The 19,247-nt window shown below is 35.2% G+C and overlaps 1 protein-coding gene across 2 annotated transcripts in view; it reads left to right on the plus strand.

Annotated features, from left to right (window-relative positions):
- The window catches only part of BRWD1 (bromodomain and WD repeat domain containing 1), a 58,114-nt gene that overhangs the window by 31,868 nt on the left and 6,999 nt on the right, over positions 1–19,247 (plus strand). Inside the window, exons 29-40 of one of the 2 annotated variants that reach the window (XM_068687783.1) lie at positions 2,393–2,454; positions 6,151–6,306; positions 6,590–6,710; positions 8,541–8,666; positions 9,310–9,388; positions 10,644–10,688; positions 11,303–11,446; positions 12,541–12,693; positions 12,980–13,149; positions 14,323–14,561; positions 15,518–15,709; positions 16,150–17,124. In XM_068687783.1, the coding sequence (XP_068543884.1) occupies positions 2,393–2,454; positions 6,151–6,306; positions 6,590–6,710; positions 8,541–8,666; positions 9,310–9,388; positions 10,644–10,688; positions 11,303–11,446; positions 12,541–12,693; positions 12,980–13,149; positions 14,323–14,561; positions 15,518–15,709; positions 16,150–17,124 (2,462 nt within the window). The remainder of the gene's footprint in view (positions 1–2,392; positions 2,455–6,150; positions 6,307–6,589; positions 6,711–8,540; positions 8,667–9,309; positions 9,389–10,643; positions 10,689–11,302; positions 11,447–12,540; positions 12,694–12,979; positions 13,150–14,322; positions 14,562–15,517; positions 15,710–16,149; positions 17,125–19,247) is intronic. The other variant, XM_068687794.1, reaches the window with a different exon arrangement.

Raw genomic sequence — 19,247 nt, forward strand, 5'->3', positions numbered from 1 at the left:
TTAAAGTCAGTCTTCTCAGTAACCAGGTCATCACACATAGGCATCATCTCAAATTATCATCACCACTGTAGTGTAGGTAATAAATAGATAGAAGGTGTATAAATTGAACATTTTGCTTTATTGGCCACATAAAAATAGGCATTTATATAGAAGCAGCTCTGTGTATATAAATTGTGTTGTCTGGATGAATGGTGCTTAAGCAGAACTGAATGGGTCTTTCATAAAATATTATGAAGTAGTGTATAAATTTATTTGTGACAATAACTTCTGAGGTATTGTGAATTAATTGAGAGTAGAATTCAGTAGACAAGCTTTCAGAAGTCTGTTAGTTCATAAATAATCAAACAGGCTGAATGTAGATAGAGCAAAATTTTCCTGAATCGGTGGACAGTCCAAAATAACGGAGAGGTTTTCTTACATGAGCAGGGGTTTTAGTTAATAAATACTATGAAGAGCATCAACTAAAACTTCAGTTTCAGTTTGAAATAAACACACAGGAAGTATTAAACCAAATATCTAAATTAGGTGTATTAAGTCATAAAAGGTAGATGGCATGTGAAGAACTCAGTTCTCTGAACGAGAACTCTAAACTCCCGGCAACCTATGCTACAGTTGGACCATGCATTAGTGCACAAGCAGGTTATAGCTCCTGCCAGCAGAAAAGGCTCTGGAGGACAATCAGTGAAGCATATACTGATGTATTTGACTGCAGTTTCTGGTATATGCATATAATATACATAAAGTATATCATAAAGAATAACACTATTGAGCACATGGTTTATTCCAGATGTAGGAGAAAGCTGGCTGGTGTTGCATCTCTATAAGGAGGTTCTGCCTCTCTGGCCCGTTTTGTAATTCTGTGACTTTTTAGTAAGCATATGCTTACATATCAACTTTATTCCATAGTATTTGTGTGTTAGTTTTTTTTTTTTTATTTTTTTTTTATATGGTTTCAGTTAGTTTTAAGAGAAGCCCTTGGCAGGATTTCTCTCCAAGAGATGTTAAAGAAGCTAAGGTGTTATGGCATTGGAGTAAATGCTTTTCTGTGCTGAAAACTGGTTAAATGATAGGGAGCAAAAGAACAGTTCATAACAATCATGTTTAAGGCTAGAGCAATGGCACTGGGCTCCCCCACAAATCAGAGCTGGGACCAACTTTACCTAGAGTCCTCATAAGCCTGTTGTAGAGCATGAGTAGTGAGATACCCAAGTCTCTAGAAGGTGAAAGTCATTTCAGGTAGACAAACAGAATACTAAAAGAAAGGACAAACAAAGATCTCATACAACTGAATGACTTTTATGTGGAACTTTTGTTTTTTAATTCTGAGCACAGGTATGTTGGATAGGACATCTGAGGGAATAGTAGTCTTGTTTATGCTTGTGACATTTTTCTTGGTTGTAGCTACACCTGAGGAAGAAAGTGTTGTGGTACTTATTGACAGAAACAGGCAGCGTTAGCAGGCTGGTAAAGGTATTAGCCAAAAAATAGATACTAAAGGAAGTAACGTGGGATGTATTCAATAACGTGCCTAGAGGAACGAAGTGATAGTGAATATTAAAAGTATGAGTGCAATGCACTTGTACCTGGATCACATGGTCTCCAGCTAATACATTTGAAGACGGGTTGCTGGTGTAGCTGGACCTACAGGGCACTGAGCTGATCCACTAGGCCATTTCTTATGTTTGAAATACTGAAATTCATTGGTAACTTTGATGTTGATAAAAGCATGTAAAAGTCTGCCCAAATGTTCTGTGATTTGGGGAGACCACTATTATGTTCATGCTATAATAGTTAAATGTCAGAGTGAATATGCAGTTGCTCTGTTAATATTAACTCTGCTTTTGCTTCCAGTTTCTTAACTTTAGTTTCTACACTTTATTCTTCTTTGTCTTAATGTAATATGTCTTAGATAATGAAATATTAATACACCCAATACCTCAATTCTTATTCTTCCTTTCTCTGAAACATTCCACAGACTTGCACAACTACTGTTGTAGTTGGGGGGAAAAAAAAGTCTGCTCCCCTTTTGTTTTCCTGGTGTCTTCCCCTTGATGTTCTCATTTTTTCCAAATGTATGGTTTATTTTTTCTTACCCAGCTTCTTGATACAGGACTTGTAATACTGATTTCTTTTAAATTGCATAAGCTGTGCAAAGCCAAAATCAGGAGTACAATTTTAGTTGGAAACTCGTTATGAAGAATATTTCCTTTTTTTGGTAACAATTGGTTACTAACTGATGCTTTTTTAATATGCACTAATGCAGTTTATTTTATTAATGCCTAAACATAGCAGTGATGGAGAATTTCTTTAAATATGCTCAGAGGAAATACTTCTAATTCAAGGTAATGTTAACTTGTATGTTTTTTTTTTTTTTTTTAACTTGGTGAATCAGATGGGACAACGGTGAAGTTGAAAAGCTTAGTCCATGGGACATGGAGCCAATATCTGATAATGGTAGGTAGAAATTCACTTAATTTTGTGCTTCTCTCTTTCCAGACCCTTTGTAATATGTGGGTAGAGGACCTTAGATGATTATTACCTTTCTTGCAACTCTTGCCACTGAATCATCTGAGTACAGTATCCACTATGCACGTCTACAAAGCAGGTGGAACTGGTGTTTCAATAGTTACCTTTGAAATTTCAAGAACATAAGCAGGGTTTTTATGTGTGTTTAGTCAAGAATGCTCATTAAGATAGTCTCACTTCAGGTTTGGTTAAATATCTTGAATATATCTCTATTTTTTCTCCTGAAACTTTCCATCTTCCTAAGTAGTTTTGAAGGAAATAGTTGAAATACAATGAAGCCTGATATTTCTGAAAGCCAAGTTTTAAAAATGTTCCAAGTTTCAAAAAGCTAGTTACCTGTAATATGGTACAGTATAGGAGGGAGGAGGAGGAAAGAATATATATGAAATAATTTCCAGTCAGCAAATTTTAACTGGCACTTTTAAAAACAGCGGTTTGCAAGGTTTATTGGTCAAATCCAAATTAATTCTAAAAGAAATTATTGGATTCCTGGTTTAAGATCTTCACTGCAGTGAGTCTTACTCAGTTCAGTTTTCCAATGCTTGTTGATAATGATAAGAGCTGGGAGAAGGGAGGAAAGTTTGTAAAATACTGAGAGAGTAATCGTTGAATAAGCTGTCAAAAGGATATTTATTAATTTTCCTAATCACCTTTGCCAGGAGTTAGCTTGTTTCCCAAATGCCAGAAAGTCTTATGATATATAAATATGATATTATGATATTAAAGCTTATAATATTTATATATATACATCTATATATATACACATATATAAACAAAATGCCATTATGTTGCACACATTTTTATGTTCTCAGTAGCCACCTGACTGTCCAATGTTTAAAGTATGAGCTGGCTGCTTCAGTTGCATCTTGTGATGAGAAATGCTGCAAAATAGTCTGGATTAAAAATATGGAATTAGAATTGTTACACATTTCAGTTTATGTAAAGCAAGGAGTCAGCAGGATTGTGTTCTCTTTTCCCCACAGATTTAGTTGAAACACTCCATTTTATCATCGCCAACATTTGCCTCCTTCAAACCTGAAGCTCCATTTTATTCTTACTCATCATAATCTAGTTAATGCTTACCATGTATGATTGTTAGAGGCTCTATAACAAGCCTTACATATGAACTGGTCAGAATATTTATGTTTTGCTGACGGAACAAACAGCATCAATTTCTTCTGAATATTCTATATGGTGGTTTAAGTTGCTTGTTATGAGAGTATTAATGATGAAGTTCTCCCTTCTTGTGTTTGAAATATAAAATGTAGTGTTCCTAACCGCTTAAGTTTGATATCATAAAGGAACCAGAATTTCTGAAATTGCTATAGTGACAGTGTAATGGTAGAGACATCCTACAGACACTTAGCTAAATCTGGGTAGTATTATGTAACAACATTGTATTTTACTGGCTATATCAGAGGCAAATTGCAACTTCTTTCTTTTATTTAGTAGGGAAATAAGGCTCTTATGGAAAGGTTTTATGCTTTCCTAGAAAGCATTGTTGTATTAGTAATATAATATAAAACAGGTTATGCCCCTTCTCATTTGCTTTTTGTTCCTTCTTCAATTAAATGACTTACAAATTGAGTTGAAATTGCATCTTATGTTTTCCACTCTTCTCTCAAATTTTTCTTTATTCAGTTTACTAAGATAAACGTGTGGGACAAGAGCAACACTGAAGTTGGATTGACTTGACTAGCAGGTCACAACTTTAATTTATAACCTTTTTTATCCTGCAGGCATAAATTCTGTCTCATGATTATACAGTATGAGATGTCCAAGTCTTGTCTTGTCAGGCACAATGTTGTCAAGACCAGGACAAATGTGCATATGAAAACTCAGTTTTCAGCAGCCTGCTTACTAAACTGTTACTGGTATGGACTGTCTGTAGTCTGTATTACCTATTTGTACTGTGAACACTGTAACCTGACTTCGGAGGGTTCAGATCTCTGTGACCCATTTACTCCTGAAGAGTGGACCAAATGGTCACTCAAGTGCTACAAGTTATGACAAGTCTTCTGTCGTGTGTACCAGGGTGCTGTAAGAAACACAAAGCAGTGATCTTCCCGTGCTTCTTGAGGACAGAGATTTGTTTTAGTCTGTCATTCTCCTTTGGATGTTACTCCTGCAGGAGAATGTCCCTCTTGAGCGCTTATGCAGAGGAGTACCACGTACGGTGTAGAGTTCTTCTTGATACAAGTTTAAGTGTAGAAGAATTACTTGCTGCTTTCTATTAGTGTTGTCTTCAAGAGATCTGATTGCAGAAGTGTTTCAGCTCAAAGATGAGTTAGAAGGAATATAAGTGAGTCACCTTTCTCTTCAGCTTTTCCTAGTGCCTTTTTGTTATTTATTCATTTGTTTTTTGAAGAGTTGCTTCATCTCTTTTATTGAATGGATAACAAATGTTGTTAGGGCTCTGTCAATGCAGTAATGAACAAAGAACTAGAAAAGACTTTGGGTGATTAGTACATGTTCAGCCAAAGGAAAAAACAGTCCTTTTCATAAATTTAGAAGATCTCTGGTAAACGTGTTTAGATCTTTTGTGTTTAGTTTAGTTTTTTGTTTTTTTTTTTTGGTCTCTATAACAGTTAAAGCTGAAATATGTTTCAGAATTTGTATATAACCTATTTGTGGATTATAGTCTTCATGCTAGCAATCATCTTTCTTGTTTTCTTTTTAATGGACAGACTCTCAGATGCTAATAGAAGCTCCTACTGTTAGCTTCTAGCTGAAAGCCTATATGCTTTAGCCTGCTGAATTTAATCTGCTATTCCAGTTGTCCTAATCAGTACAAAGATGTACTGAAGAACTTACTTACTGTGTCTGATCAGGACCCTTCATGATCTTGTTCCTTTTCGAGTGCTCAATGAAATGAGGAATTTGGCTTTTAAAAAATAAAGTGCAGAAACTGAGACTGAATATATACTAAAAAACAGTCTGCGGAGTTGAGGGGAAAGATACCCAGAGGTGAAATCTTACCTACTCAGTCATTCTGCATTAGCTGAGTTGCACTAATCTTTGGAAGCGTGACTTTTTGTGGAACCATCCATCACAGCGTTACGCGTCTACTAGTAATTTTTGCTTTGAAATTCAATTGATCTGCCATATTCAAAGCACACATTTTTAAAAATGCTCTAAAGGTCGCAGTAATACTGGGAAGGCCATCACACAGTGTATTGCCTATCTTGCACATATTTTATGGTTGAGGGCACAAATGGACTCATTAAACTAAGTTATGATACTGTGAAGTCTGGGGCGCATGCATTTTAAAACAAAAGCATGTGATTAACTCTGAGGTGAAGTCGTCTTTTCAGGATAGTAATTAAATCAAGAGAATAAAAAGTCTTCAGGAAATTCAGAACTGCACAAAAGGAGAATACCCTTATTCTCCCATTACACCTCTGTACCTATTATACCTATTCTCCTTATTATACCTATATCGTTGTTGTATGTTCTTTGTGTATTTCCTTTTCCCCATGCTATTAGTGTCAAACTTTACTTAAGGGAAGATTTTTTTTATTGATTATGCTCATTAAATACTCATACAATCATGAATATTCAACATTTTGTCTTGTTTTGTGTTCTTGCTGCTTACGCTTTTTCCTATTTGCTATCGCTCTTCAGTTGACCAGCCTGAAGAATTAGGCGCTAGTGTTTCTGTGACTTTTGAAGAAATGGAGAAGCTGCTATACAAACCCCAAGAAGGGGAGTGGGGGATGCGGTCTCGTGATGAAGCTTGTGAACGGATTATCAGCGGTATTGATCAGCTTCTGACTCTTGGTAAGCACGTCCTCTAAGCTTTAGGGAGTTCTCTCCTCGCATTAAATTTATAAACAGGTCTCTGGAATATACATGGCGTCCTTTAAAAATGTCCTATAATAAAGTACTGTAAATGTTCACACACTTGTGTGCAATTCTCACATTGTCTCTGTACTCAGATTTGGTTTTGTACCATCATTGTATAATTATTCCTGATAAAACCATAGCAATCAAAAGTCTGACTCAATTTTCCTATGCATACAAACCTCAAAATAGTTCAGTTAATCTTGCTGTTTCTTAACAGACATTTCTGCGGCTTTTGCTGGTCCAGTTGACCTGTGTACATATCCCAAGTACTGTACGGTGATTGCTTACCCAACAGACCTGAACACTATTCGAACAAGACTGGCTAACCGATTTTACAGGTAAGTACTAGCAACAGAAACAAGGGAGAATGTGGTCTTAGCTTTGTACCTTGTGAGAAGATCTAAACTTTTTTTTATTCTTTTAATAAACATTTTGAAAAACCAACAGTCCAGTACCTCAATTCAGCATTACTGGTACTTTGTCAGCAGTAGTTTAGGAAATACTTACTGAAGATTTGCAGAGCTAACAGCTCTGTGGGTGTTTGCTGTTTGGCTATCTACATAAACAAACAGCTGGTGCAGCTGGAATAAAATCAGCGAAGTTGTTACTAATTTAGACTCTTTGGTCTGTGTAGCAGACCAGGTCTGGTACTGTGTAGCAACATTAATATACATTTTTATTAAGTTTCTTAGTTCTCAAGGAAATTGATTTCAGCCTATATTGATGCTGTTTTCGGAGTTGCAATGAACATTGACATTTTCTTTGAGAAATTTGTTATTTGAAATGAGTAAATACTTTACTTCAGTGATGGTTTTATTACTTTTTTAATTTCATTCAGGTTTTGAGGTGCTGTACTTAGTTTGAACTTGAAGAGGGTTCAGCTCTTTCTTAGACAGTACTTGCAGAAATGAGTCTAAACACAGAGGTGAAATGTTAAATGTTACCACCAGTGCTTTAAATGATAAAAACAGCACAGAGAGAGAGGGTAAAAGCTTCAGTGTGGAGTTGATAAAATTCTGATTTGTTGGATGTGCACCCATCAATTTTTGTAATAGAAATTAAAGGGTGTTCATCATCTGGACTTGCATTCAGAGTATCTGTAAATAAAATGGAGAGATATTTGTCATGGTTTTCCTCAGTGAGCCTGACATAATGACTTGGGAAATAGTTTGAAATTTTGTAGATAAAGAGTTGTAAACCTGGGGTATTATGGCTTCAAAATTACAAGGAATTGGAAAGTGAAATGATAGAAAAGAAGCTATGCAGTTGTGCTAGCTCACTTCCATAGTGTTAGCTTGTAGCAGTTTCTACAAGTTTGTCTTACAGAGGACAGCTATTATTTTATGACTGGTTGGTTGGTCTCAAGAGAAAGTATTTGAGGGAAGGCAGAAAAGATCATCATAGGTGTATTTAAAAAAATTATTTAGGTCAGGCCTTTTCTCATTGCTTTTTTAATTGCTTGTGTCTTGTGTTTATTTATTCTTGAGCATTATTAATATACTACGCAACTGGTGTTCCATTTGAGAGGACTTTTCCACAGGCAGCTGCTTTAGATCTTTCCAGAATAAGTGTTGTAAATTAAAGTAGTTGTTAAATACTACTTCTATTTTTCTTTCCATTTTGAATACGGTCAAATATAAGCTTTATAAAAATGCATAGATTTTTAAAGACCCAAGGAAATCCTCACTAGTTAAATTATTTCAGTGATATTTCATAATTCAGTGGTATCAAAAGCCAGTGCTTTACTAGGCTGGTTTTATTAACAGAGTTTTAGGAATGAAATCAAAGACTGCTAGAATTCTGCAACCTTTCTGAAGATGAATTATCAGTATTTAGTTGGAAAATCAGTTAACAAAGGTGTCCGTTGTTGATATTGCTACCTTGAATTGTGTGTGTTTGTGAACGTGCTTCAGTTTTCCATGTGAGGCTAGTGTAATAAAACTTCAATTAAAAAAAAGGACATAGTATTATATATATATATATATATTATATATATAATACTATATATTATATATAATCTATATATATAAAAAATACATGTGTGTGTGTATATATATGTATATATCCTAGTTTAATATAGACATAATTACTAGGAGGATAACTTTACAATTTTTCAGCTTAGTTTAAAGGTGCAATGTGTGTTGGTTTTTTTTTTTTTAAATTCTAAGGAGAATCTCTGCATTGGTTTGGGAAGTAAGATACATTGAAAGCAATGCCAGGACCTTCAATGAACCTGGGAGTGCTATTGCTAGAGCTGCAAAAAAGATCACTACGCAACTCTTAAAATTTATCAAGTGAGTGGCTTTTTAATCTAAATAGTGCTTGAATGCTTGCAATCTTAAACTGTGGGGGAGCATAAACATCTTAAGATCCCTTTGAGAATCCTGCTTTCTTTGTCCTGCAGTGCATGGAAGAAGAGTAGGAAATCAGTTGCAGAATTCTTCCTGAGTATTATTTTAACTAGGAAAATATCAAAATGTTCTGCAAAAGGCATCTTGACTTTTTCTCATAGTAGCGTTCACTGGTATTTATAGTACGAAGATGTCACTGACTTGAAAGGAGGGCAGTCTGTAACGTCAGCTTTTGTAGAAGTTTTGCAGTGTGCCTGACTTTGCTTCAGTTGAGAGGTTTATTTAAAAAAAAAACAAACTAGTGTAGGCAGTCTAACTACCATAGATAAGTTTTGAATACTGCTTTCAGATCTCTAATGCTATTTTCACCCTCCTTCCTTACTCCTTCTGAAATTCATAGTATAGCAGTTTTCCAGATTTAAGGCTACTTTGGAAATACTATAATCACCTTGTGAGTTTGTATTTCAGTTGATTCTTTGTTACTGTCTTTAAGTTTATAAGTTTAAGTTTGGTCATGTCTGGGTTTAATCTGGGAAGTGATAGGTATGTTTTTGCTATTCCAGTAACAGATCTAATTGCATTACAGTGATCAAGACTGCACAAACATTTTTGAACTATGTAGCACAACAGATGATGAACAAGATTGTCTTGATGACGATGATCTGGTAAGCTTTTCTTGTCAATAATTGCAATAATGCATTAGCAGTGTTAAGAAAATAACACTCTCTTCAAGTATTTATTAAAAAAAAAAAAAAACAATTTTACTATAAAGATCCTTGCATGTATTTATATGCCTATGCAGCTAATACAAACTTTTACTATACTAGGAATGTGAGGAGTGATGCGGGGAGATGTTTTAATGAAAACATTTGAGTTATTAATACTTGTTCAGAAATACAACAAACATGCATTTTCTACTGTGAATATTTGCCATCAAATAGAACAATACTTCCATGTTTTGTGAGTGATACGTTTCTGAAGCATTTTAATATGCAGTAATGTAATATTTCAAGAGTGTATGAATAGCTGTCTTTCGTTGTGTTTTTAATTATATGCACCCTTAGTTATTGCTAAGGGTAAAATTGGCATGGAGTGGTAAATGATAAAAGAGGCTAAAAGTTGGCAAGTTGTTATGACTATTGCAGTGGTGCTTTGCAGTAGCAAACGCTGCAGTTTCTTTGTATACCCAGCTATGATCACGCATCAGTTTTACGTGCCTCATTGAGAATATAATGAAGTATGTTTATCTTAAATCAGAGGTAGCATTCACTGCATAACGACAGTGCCTGTTGTCTTCAATACCATACATTTATTAACAACGTACCCCAAACTACCAAATCTGAATGTCTTTTATACATTTTGATTTCTAATTCAGCAGCAAGACTACTGAAAATCACAAAGAGGCAGCATTCTCTTTCAGGATAATATTTAGGGAAGAAATTACATTAAGCAGTCGCCCTACTTCAGCATTATCTTAGTACTTTCATATTGTAATGTTCTTCTTTTACCAAAAATAACTTGATCACAAAGATTTCTTTGTCCTAAACTCAGGACAAGCAAAATTCAGTTCTGTGACTTCTGTTATTTGTTAATTGAATTACTGATGGTCTTTAGTCATTGGGATTCAAAGCTGGTGGGTGTCTTCTCAATTCTTATTGAAAAGAGAACTTGCAACTTCTTATGGTGATTTTTCCTTTGTATTAAGGTCAAGAGTTAGAATGAGGAATCTTCAGTGGAGGGACATCTTTAGGATCTTATTTTCCTAGTCTTTCAAACAATGTGCTGTAGTTTTTGATATGCTCATGTTCTGTCTCATTGAGAGAAATTACAATAAAAGTCTGTTTTAACTGTGGTGTAAAATTCAATGGTACTTTGAGCAAACATTGCCCATTGTTTCATAAATAATTCTATTTTATGCAGGATGATGAGAAATGTCGTCCAAGAACATCATATAGGAGAAGAAGAGTGAGTTGGCTAATCTTTACCATATATCGTTCCCAATTCAGGTTTGACAGGATTGGTTAGCAGACTGTTGAAGTTCTGTGGGAGTGATGCTTTGTTTTCTAAGAATCGTAGATAAAGCAGATTTTTGTTTGATGATACACTTTGCCTAAATAGTTTGTTATTTTAATGCTTCTGTATGTAAAAAAAATTGATACTAGAACTATTTAGTCTAACAGGTTTCAGTTATATATATGATACTGAAGTAAAAGCATTATTCAGCAGAGATGCTAAGAAAAAATATTTTGAGCGATGGAAATTATTCAGATCTCTTAAGAATAATTTGGAAGAAGTCAGGAGGTATCTTTTTGTGTGCTTTATTTAGTATTTAAAAAAAATTGAAGAAAGTTATATGAATTGGCAGAGTTTTATTTATAAATATCAGTAAAAAATCTTCTAGTAGTAGAGTTGCAAAGGTTTGTTAAAAAACAGTATGTTTGGAAGCACAATTTTCTAATACAGAAATATTTCCAGTTAGACTATTAGGTTTAGTTTTTCAGGCTGTGTTTCAGTAATGTCTTTTGTGTCCTTTGACTTTTCAGTAATAAATTCTGTGTCTTCTGACTTTGTTTTTCAAGGGACAGGGAAGAAAAGGAAAAGGCATTAAAAATGGCTATGATGAAAACTGTTGGAAAAAGCAGTGTATGGAACTCGTGAACTTAATTTTCCAGTGCGAAGATTCTGAACCTTTTAGGCAGCCAGTTGATTTGGATCAATATCCTGTAAGTTGTTGTTATAGTATTTGTATCTTGCAAGATTAATTTGTTTGTTTTAGTGTTTGTTTGGTATCATATTAAGATCTCCACATTTCTCTTGGAGCTATTTGTTTTGTTTAGGGTTTTAGTTCCCAACCATTGGTGCTTGACTGCATCAGGGTAAGATCCATCAAAGTACTGAGACAGTACAAAACAATTGCAGAGCAGCAGTATAATGTCTACAAATATCCTGATACGTTAAATGAGTTTTGTTTTGCCTTTAATAGTTAACTCTGATGATAAAATAAATGAATGGACTGCAGTGAAACAGGAGCTTGTTATTTGTAGTCCCATGATTTACTACTTTGCCTATTTTCACTGCTGCCATTATTATTTTTTCTGCTGTTCAGCTCACAGTATGTTTTTAGGTGTCTGTCCCCACTTTGAATCTTCACATTTGGATAAAATATAGCCATTGGTTCATATGTACCTCTGAAGTATGGATCCTGTCCAGTCTGGTTTGCATTTTCTCTTAAGTTCTGTGTAAAATGCATCTCAGAACATCTTTATGCTCTGATGGTTCTTTTGTATCAACATAATATTCGGCTGCTGAAGGCCTTCTGCAGCCTCATGGTGTACTTTCTTCAGCAATTTACGTAATTCCAGAATTTCATTTCTCTCTTCTATAGCCGGATCAGTTCTCATTGTAAAATGCATCAATTAAATGATTAAATGAAGATTCACTGCAGTCTTACTTCCCCTTTCTGAGTAATAAAAAAAAAAAAGTCAACTTGCATGCTGTTGTTAGTCAATAGTTACTGAGGTAAATCAGGAGAAAGGAAACTGCAAAATTGTATGTACAAGCACATGAGGTTATATTAAACCATGATCTCTAATAAATTCCGAAGGTGATGCTGAAAATGAGTGAAGTTACACAGGCGCTAATGTAGACTCTAAGTCAAGTAGTTTCTGCAACAGCTTAGCTGTCTGCTCTGCTAGATGTCTGTTGTGTCTTGAGCTGATGGTTAAGATAACCTGAGCTCTTAAATTCTAGAAGTAAAATTCAAAAGTGTTGTTTTTCCTCTAACTTGTTGAATTACTGTTCTTCATGTTCTGTCTAGGATTACAGACATATTATAGACACTCCAATGGACTTTGGTACGGTGAAAGAAACACTGGAAGCTGGAAATTATGACACTCCAATGGAACTGTGCAAAGATATAAGACTAATATTTAGTAATGCCAAGTCTTATACTCCAAACAAAAAGTCCAAGGTAGCTGTTCATATTGTTTTCTTAGGCTTTTTGTAATGCAATTAGGCATTATTTTGGAATTAACTTTCTTATCAGTATTTAGAATAAAGTTTCTGGCTGAGTAGATACAGGTGAGAAGTGCAATAAATTATATTAAACATTAGTTTGTGCATGGCATGTCTTGTTTATCTAGTGCTACAGTCTATCATGTGCCAGACTTCTCTTTTTCTGTCCATTTTTACATTTTTTGAAATGCTAGTCTTGCATGAAAGTTTTGGTTGTTAATATAAACCACTTCCTTGCCTAGATTTACAGTATGACCTTGAGATTGTCAGCATTATTTGAAGAGAAAATAAGAAGAATTGTTTCAGATTTCAAAAATGGTCAAAAACAGAATGAAAAACTACGAAGAAACCAGAGGTATACTAGAAGACTTCAGAATCAAAGCTCGACGCAGCAACCTACCAAAATGCTCAGGTAATGAAATTATGAAGATGTGGAGGCTTATCATAGCTGACTAATATTCATATTCACTGACATATAAGAAAAAGAGAACAATTGTTTTATTAAGTGGCTAGCTAATTTTGGTGAGAACTCTTAGAATCCTTTTTCAGTAGGATAGACGTGCTTAAGAAGTTCTGTTGTAAGGTAAAACTGCCCAGGAAACAGTGGAAGGACTGAAAAATAGAATAGGGGTGGTTTTGTTTTGTTTGCTTTGTTTTAAATACTTCAGTGAGGAAAATCAGTGTTTAATCTGACTGTAATAATTAGCAAAACTTACTGCATGTATTGCAGTTACTTTACTATGAACAGAAGAAAGGTAGTCCTGTGGATTTATAGAGATGTTAATTTACTGTGGCATTCTGTTGGTAATTTAGTATGCATCTCCTCCTTTGAAGGAAAACACACTCTTGACACCACTGTTGGGTGACATGATTAATTCTCATTGTTAATTTGCATATGGGGTGAAGTGAGATAAAATACAAAAACTAAACATGCTGAACTGTTGGAACTGAGCGTATACTTTTCTGCTGCTGACCAGCCTTTTTTTTGTCTGATAGTGAAGGGATAGGAATAATCCCATGTAGATCACTAATACTTTAGTCAAATATGATGTCAGGATTGCATGTAGCATGCATTTAAAGGAAGAATCAAATCAGTGAGTTCCTCTCCAAATGTGCGTTTTATTTTAGACTGTAGATTTTGTTGAAAAATGTGCTGTCTTCATGTCTTTAGAACTCAGTTTATCATGGAATAATGTTAATTTGTGCTTTGAGGCTTATGTGCAATTAACAAAAGACTGAATTCAACAGAAGTTGAGGCTGTTGTTGCAATATCTTGGTAAACAATAAGAGGACATAGACTTAAAAGGTATTCAGTGTTAGCTTTTTTTGGTTTTGATTAGAGATAGTCTCTTCTTGTGTAACTTTACTAGGACTGTAGACTTATTTTAATGAAAGTAGTTAATGCTTATCCTTGTCAAAATTGTCCCATACCGTGTTAGCTCACAAACTTAACTACCATTCCAAATTGTAAAATCATATGGTATATGGTTAATTAAGCTTTCAGAGAACATCATTTTAAAAATACTTAATTGCTGATATTTTTTCATAGTTTACAACCCATGTTGCTTTTACTTTCCCCTTTCAGCAGAAATGTGAAGCAGAAACCATTAAAGTCTCAGGCAAAAATTGAATCTGAGCAGGAAGATGCTTTTAGTCAACCTACCTCAAGTAGAGCAGCCTGTGTTGCAAGCCATAAAACAAATGCTAGCAATTACAACCATAGTTCCTCTGGTGAATCCTCTGATTCTGTATGCCTGGCATCTTTTGAAAGGAATGGCAAAGCTAGATCTACAACACTAACAAACTGTTCTGCACCGTCATCAGGTAAGAAATGTTTGAAAAATCTGTTTCAGATGAGGATTTTCATCTGTCTTTATCTGTGAATTACCTACTGGTGTTTCTTTATATCTTTGGGTATTATAAAAAGTTCTGTGTAGTTTAATTTTATTAATGACAAAGCCCGCTCCTAAGCGGAAATTTATTACTAGCATAATTTACGTGGAAGCAGAGCTGTCTTGGTTATATATCCATTTTGCAGTCAAATGTACTTTTCTACAGCCTTCTGTGGGAATTCACAGCAAAGCTGAATTGAGTAAGACATGATAAGAATAAGTTGACATACAAACAGCATGATTACTTCATGTTCTTAACTCTTACCAAACTCTTACAATAATAGAATTTCTTCAAGGGGATTTTCTAGGAAAATTGTTGTGGTGAATGGATGCCTCTTATCTGAGAGGAAAATGTGGTGTATTTGATACACTGGTTATAAACCCATGCATGTTACATAAAAATTAAAATCCAAAATTAGCAAATGGTAAAAAAATAAATAAAATAAATAAATAAATCCCGGAGTCATAAAATGTTTCCTGTCATTTTCCCCCCACACACACACTTTACCTTGGCAAAAGTTCAGCTCCTTTCAAAGAACAAGGATGTAAGTCCTGGTAAAAGAAGGGATCTATCAGATGATTCAGGATTTTTTAACATTCTCTTCTCTTTAATCTGCTACTTGGGAGCAGCTCTGCTATTTTACTTGAAACTTAAGTGCAGCTTAAAGAAACTTATCGCCAGAAATCTCATAAATGTGGAGTGGTATATTTCGTAGAACTAATAATTTCAGATGTACAAGACATTACAGCATGGTAACAAGTGTACTGTAAAACAATATTATGAGGAAATCTTGAAGATTTCCTGAATGAGCAAAACGTAGCCCTTAAGGGCATGCAAGCTAACTGCATGGTTAGAATTCTGATTGACTTTTCTTTTTTTTTAAACAGAAAGTGAAATAGAAGGTTCTTTAGCTTCTTCATCTACATCTTCTTCATCTTCATCCTCTTCAAGCAGCTCGGAAGAAAGCAAAGAAAGCTCTGTTGCTCTTGTGTCACCTCCACTACACAACGGTGTATGTAGGAGAAAGAGCATCAACTGTAGGATAACTAGGAATCGAGCTGCTCAAAGAAAACAAACAGGTAAGATTCAAGCAGCTTTCTTCTGAATGGACAATAATCCAGGTGTGTATGTATAAAACTTAGTGTAATCAGTATTTAAGTGTTGTGTATGTGTTATTGAGTAGTAGGTCTGTTGCTCTCAAAATACTACTTTCTGAACTTTTCAGATCTTTTTCAGTACTTAGGGTAGGAGTACTGAAGCCCTGCTGAGAGGGTGTGTCTTGCAACATTTTATATCTTAAAGTAAAAGCAGTAGTTCTTAAGGCAGTTCTAGTTTTCAGAGAGCTAGAATTAATCCAAAATTTAACATTTTTTTCTTGCTAGAGAACAAAACCATGTAACTACTACTAGGGGTGTATTGCATTTATCTTGTCTGTAGGTTGAATCTATTCCAGATTTGACAAGGCTTAAGAAGCTTCTACTCTTACTTTTAAGATTTTAATCCCTCCTGTACTTTACAGGAACGCTTCTGCAGGAGAACGGGAATACAAGAAAAACTGTCAGGAAAAGGTTATATGGAAGTGATTCTGACAATAAGTCAGTGGTGACACCTGAGTCTCCGAGTAATAGTACTGGTAGACACAGAAAAATTCCACGCAGAAGTGCTACCGTGGCTGCTAATAAGTTAAGGCTAATGAGTGATGTGGAAGAAGAGGTTTCAAGCTCAGAAAGTATTGGTATTGGGTGCAAAAACAGGAAACTGCCTCACCGAAATGCCTCAGCTGCAGCCAGGCGAATGTTACTGGAGGGGTCTGAGGATGACGTAGGTGTGAAGTCTGAAAGTGAAAAAGAAACGGAAGAGCAGCTTACCAAGAGGAAAAATCTTTCTCTCCCTGGTTCGTCTGCTCCACGAAGAAAATTTGTTAGTGAATCTGAAAATGGAAGTTCAGATTCTGAGATAGACATGCAGGTGAAACGGAAAACCTGGGAAAGCAACGGCCACAGACAGTTAGGTGGGACACTCCATTCTGCATCTCCCAAAGTGAGAAGTTCCATACAAGACTCTTCAGAAGATGATGCCAAAAGCCATAATTCAGAGGATGGGAGCAGTCAAAAAGCTGATGAGTCAACGTCTCCACATAAGCTTGCACTGAGCAACTCTGAGGATGAAGTCTCTTCTGAATCAAATAGGTGGAATGACAAAAAAATGACTAGTCTGCAGATTGTTGCTCCCTTAAAGAAAGCAAAAGTCTTGAGTGATTTAGAGGACTCAGCAGAATCTGAAGCAGAAGGCAGAGAGAATGGGAGAAGTCTTATTTCGGAGACCTTGGTGCCATCTAGAATTGCAGGGAATTCAATATCTGGACCTGGTACCAGTTACAATGACTCTTCTGATACAGAATCCGAAACAAATTCCAATAACAGTAATTATTGTGACACTTCTACAAAAACAAGAAAGAGGAGAAGGAAAGGAAAAACAAAAATCTTCAGACAAGGTAAAATTACTAAAGCTAATGCATCTGATTCTAGTGGTGACTAGAAGGAAACAACACACGATTAACATAGGATTAAAATGGGTAATGACTGAGGGGATTTGAGCTCTATGGTGTAATAGTGTTTCTCGCTGTCCTAAAATCTGAACTAAAATATCAGGGAGGGTGAATTGTAAGGTATGGTGTTGCTGACAGGAGAACTGGGGAGTTGCCAAACAGCACCGAGAGAAAAGTATTACAGTTCTATGGTGACAGTTTGTTGGTATTTAGAATTCATGATGGGTTCTGGCAGTTCTGAAGCAAGTCAGGGAATACATTTTTCTGTGAAAAAGTTGTCATTAAATCATGATTGTTGTTTTCATATTTAATCTGCACTTTCTTACCTACATAGCAGTATATATTAACTGATGCTAAAATACCTGTGTTGAAGTAGCATTACTCTGAGTGTGTTGACGGTTAAAGAAGCACTACCTTTCTGGCTGTTGACACAAAACTAAGAATTCATATTCACAGCAACCTTCAGGATATTGCTATTGCATGTAGGTCAAGGCACCAGAAAATCTCAAAAGGAAAAGTTCATTCTCTTTCGTCAGCCTGCTCCTTGATTGGAGAATTTCAGTAATGAAAATCTGAGTTACAGTTCTGTTACTTCATCCATAAACTCAAGATAATAATTCTTGCTTTAGATTATTGCTTTTTTTTCTGAAGACTTCTGTGCTAAAGCAGACATGTTATTTGCATTTGAAGTACCTTTGTAATCTTTCAAAATGAAACTGATAGACGTTTTAATTATTTTTTTACTTCCATGGCATACGTTGGAATTTCTAACGTAATTTGCCTTTTGGATTTTGTCAGTGATGGGTAGTGTCCTTGTCAAGGTAGAGATGCATTTTAATGCTGTGATGGTAACGTTCTGATGCTTGTCTGGCTTCTCCCCCATTTAAGATTAGGAGTATCTGAGGTTTGGGTGTTCTTTTTGGAGAGCATGTGGATGGGGTTCTGTTACCAAACACAGCGGTGATTCTTCTGTTCCTTGGTTTCTCGAGTTTCATGGGTTTATGGGTGTCTATGCAATGTTGTAACTAACTGAAGCAGATGACACTGTTCTAACTAGTTTTTCTAGATGTGCATCCTTTGAGGATGAAGAGATTTTTAATACGGCAAAGAGAAGATATTTCTATACAAATACTTGATGTAGTGGAGATTTGTATTTTTTTTAAAAGTGGGTAGTCAGTAACATTTTCTGTACCAAATTTGTCCAACACAGCATTTCTAAGGGGAAATCAACACTGGTCAACTTACAAATCTTTCATTACACATTTTTTTTAATGTAAATGTTTCTCCATGAAATATGTAGAAACTGCCACACTGAGTAGCCAGTGTGTGGACTGCAGGGTTTGGTCTCATTCAAAAGTTGCCCTTTGAATGTATTGTGGGTATCTTAATTGTGTATATCGGAGTGGTTAAAGCTTGTTGAGAATGTGTTGTTTTTTTTTTTCCCTGCCAGCTTTTTAACACTCTGGTTAAATTCTAGCTTCTCTTGTGTTGTACCATTTACCTCTGGGGGTGTGATGTTATGTTGTCTTCCAGCTATAACTTGGAGCAGAACTCCTCTTACTCACATTTTTTTCTTAAACTTCCTTGATTTCCTCTTCCATCAGTTTTCAGGTCAGAGTGAATATCCTGTTCCTTTGGATGATGAATGCATTTCTTCCTACTTTATCCTTTAGCTTCATTAGTAGTCAATGTTCATCTATTAGGTAAAACTAGCAATCATAACACATTCAGCATTATTTTTAGTCTGTAACTGGTGCCACTGTCAAGGATGTATTAATAGTTAATGAGCTGCATCTGTTACATTATCATAAAATTACTAATGGCTTTTATAAGAATTAGTGAATAAATTACATACTTTTTACTTTATTTTTGCATTTTTTTATAGAACAGTCTTATTTTGTACAGAAATGTTTAACTTCTCTGCCATGTGAAACCTCCCAAATGGTGAACTGCACTTGCAGTGGATTATTCTTTTGCCATTTTTACCAACATTTTTAAGGGGAAGCCCTTTTAAAACTCTTAGATTAAATGAAGAGGCCCCATCTAAAGTTAGGAAATTCTTAAATGTA

This window comes from Anas acuta, chromosome 1, assembly GCF_963932015.1.
Source record: "Anas acuta chromosome 1, bAnaAcu1.1, whole genome shotgun sequence".
NCBI lineage: Eukaryota > Metazoa > Chordata > Aves > Anseriformes > Anatidae > Anas > Anas acuta.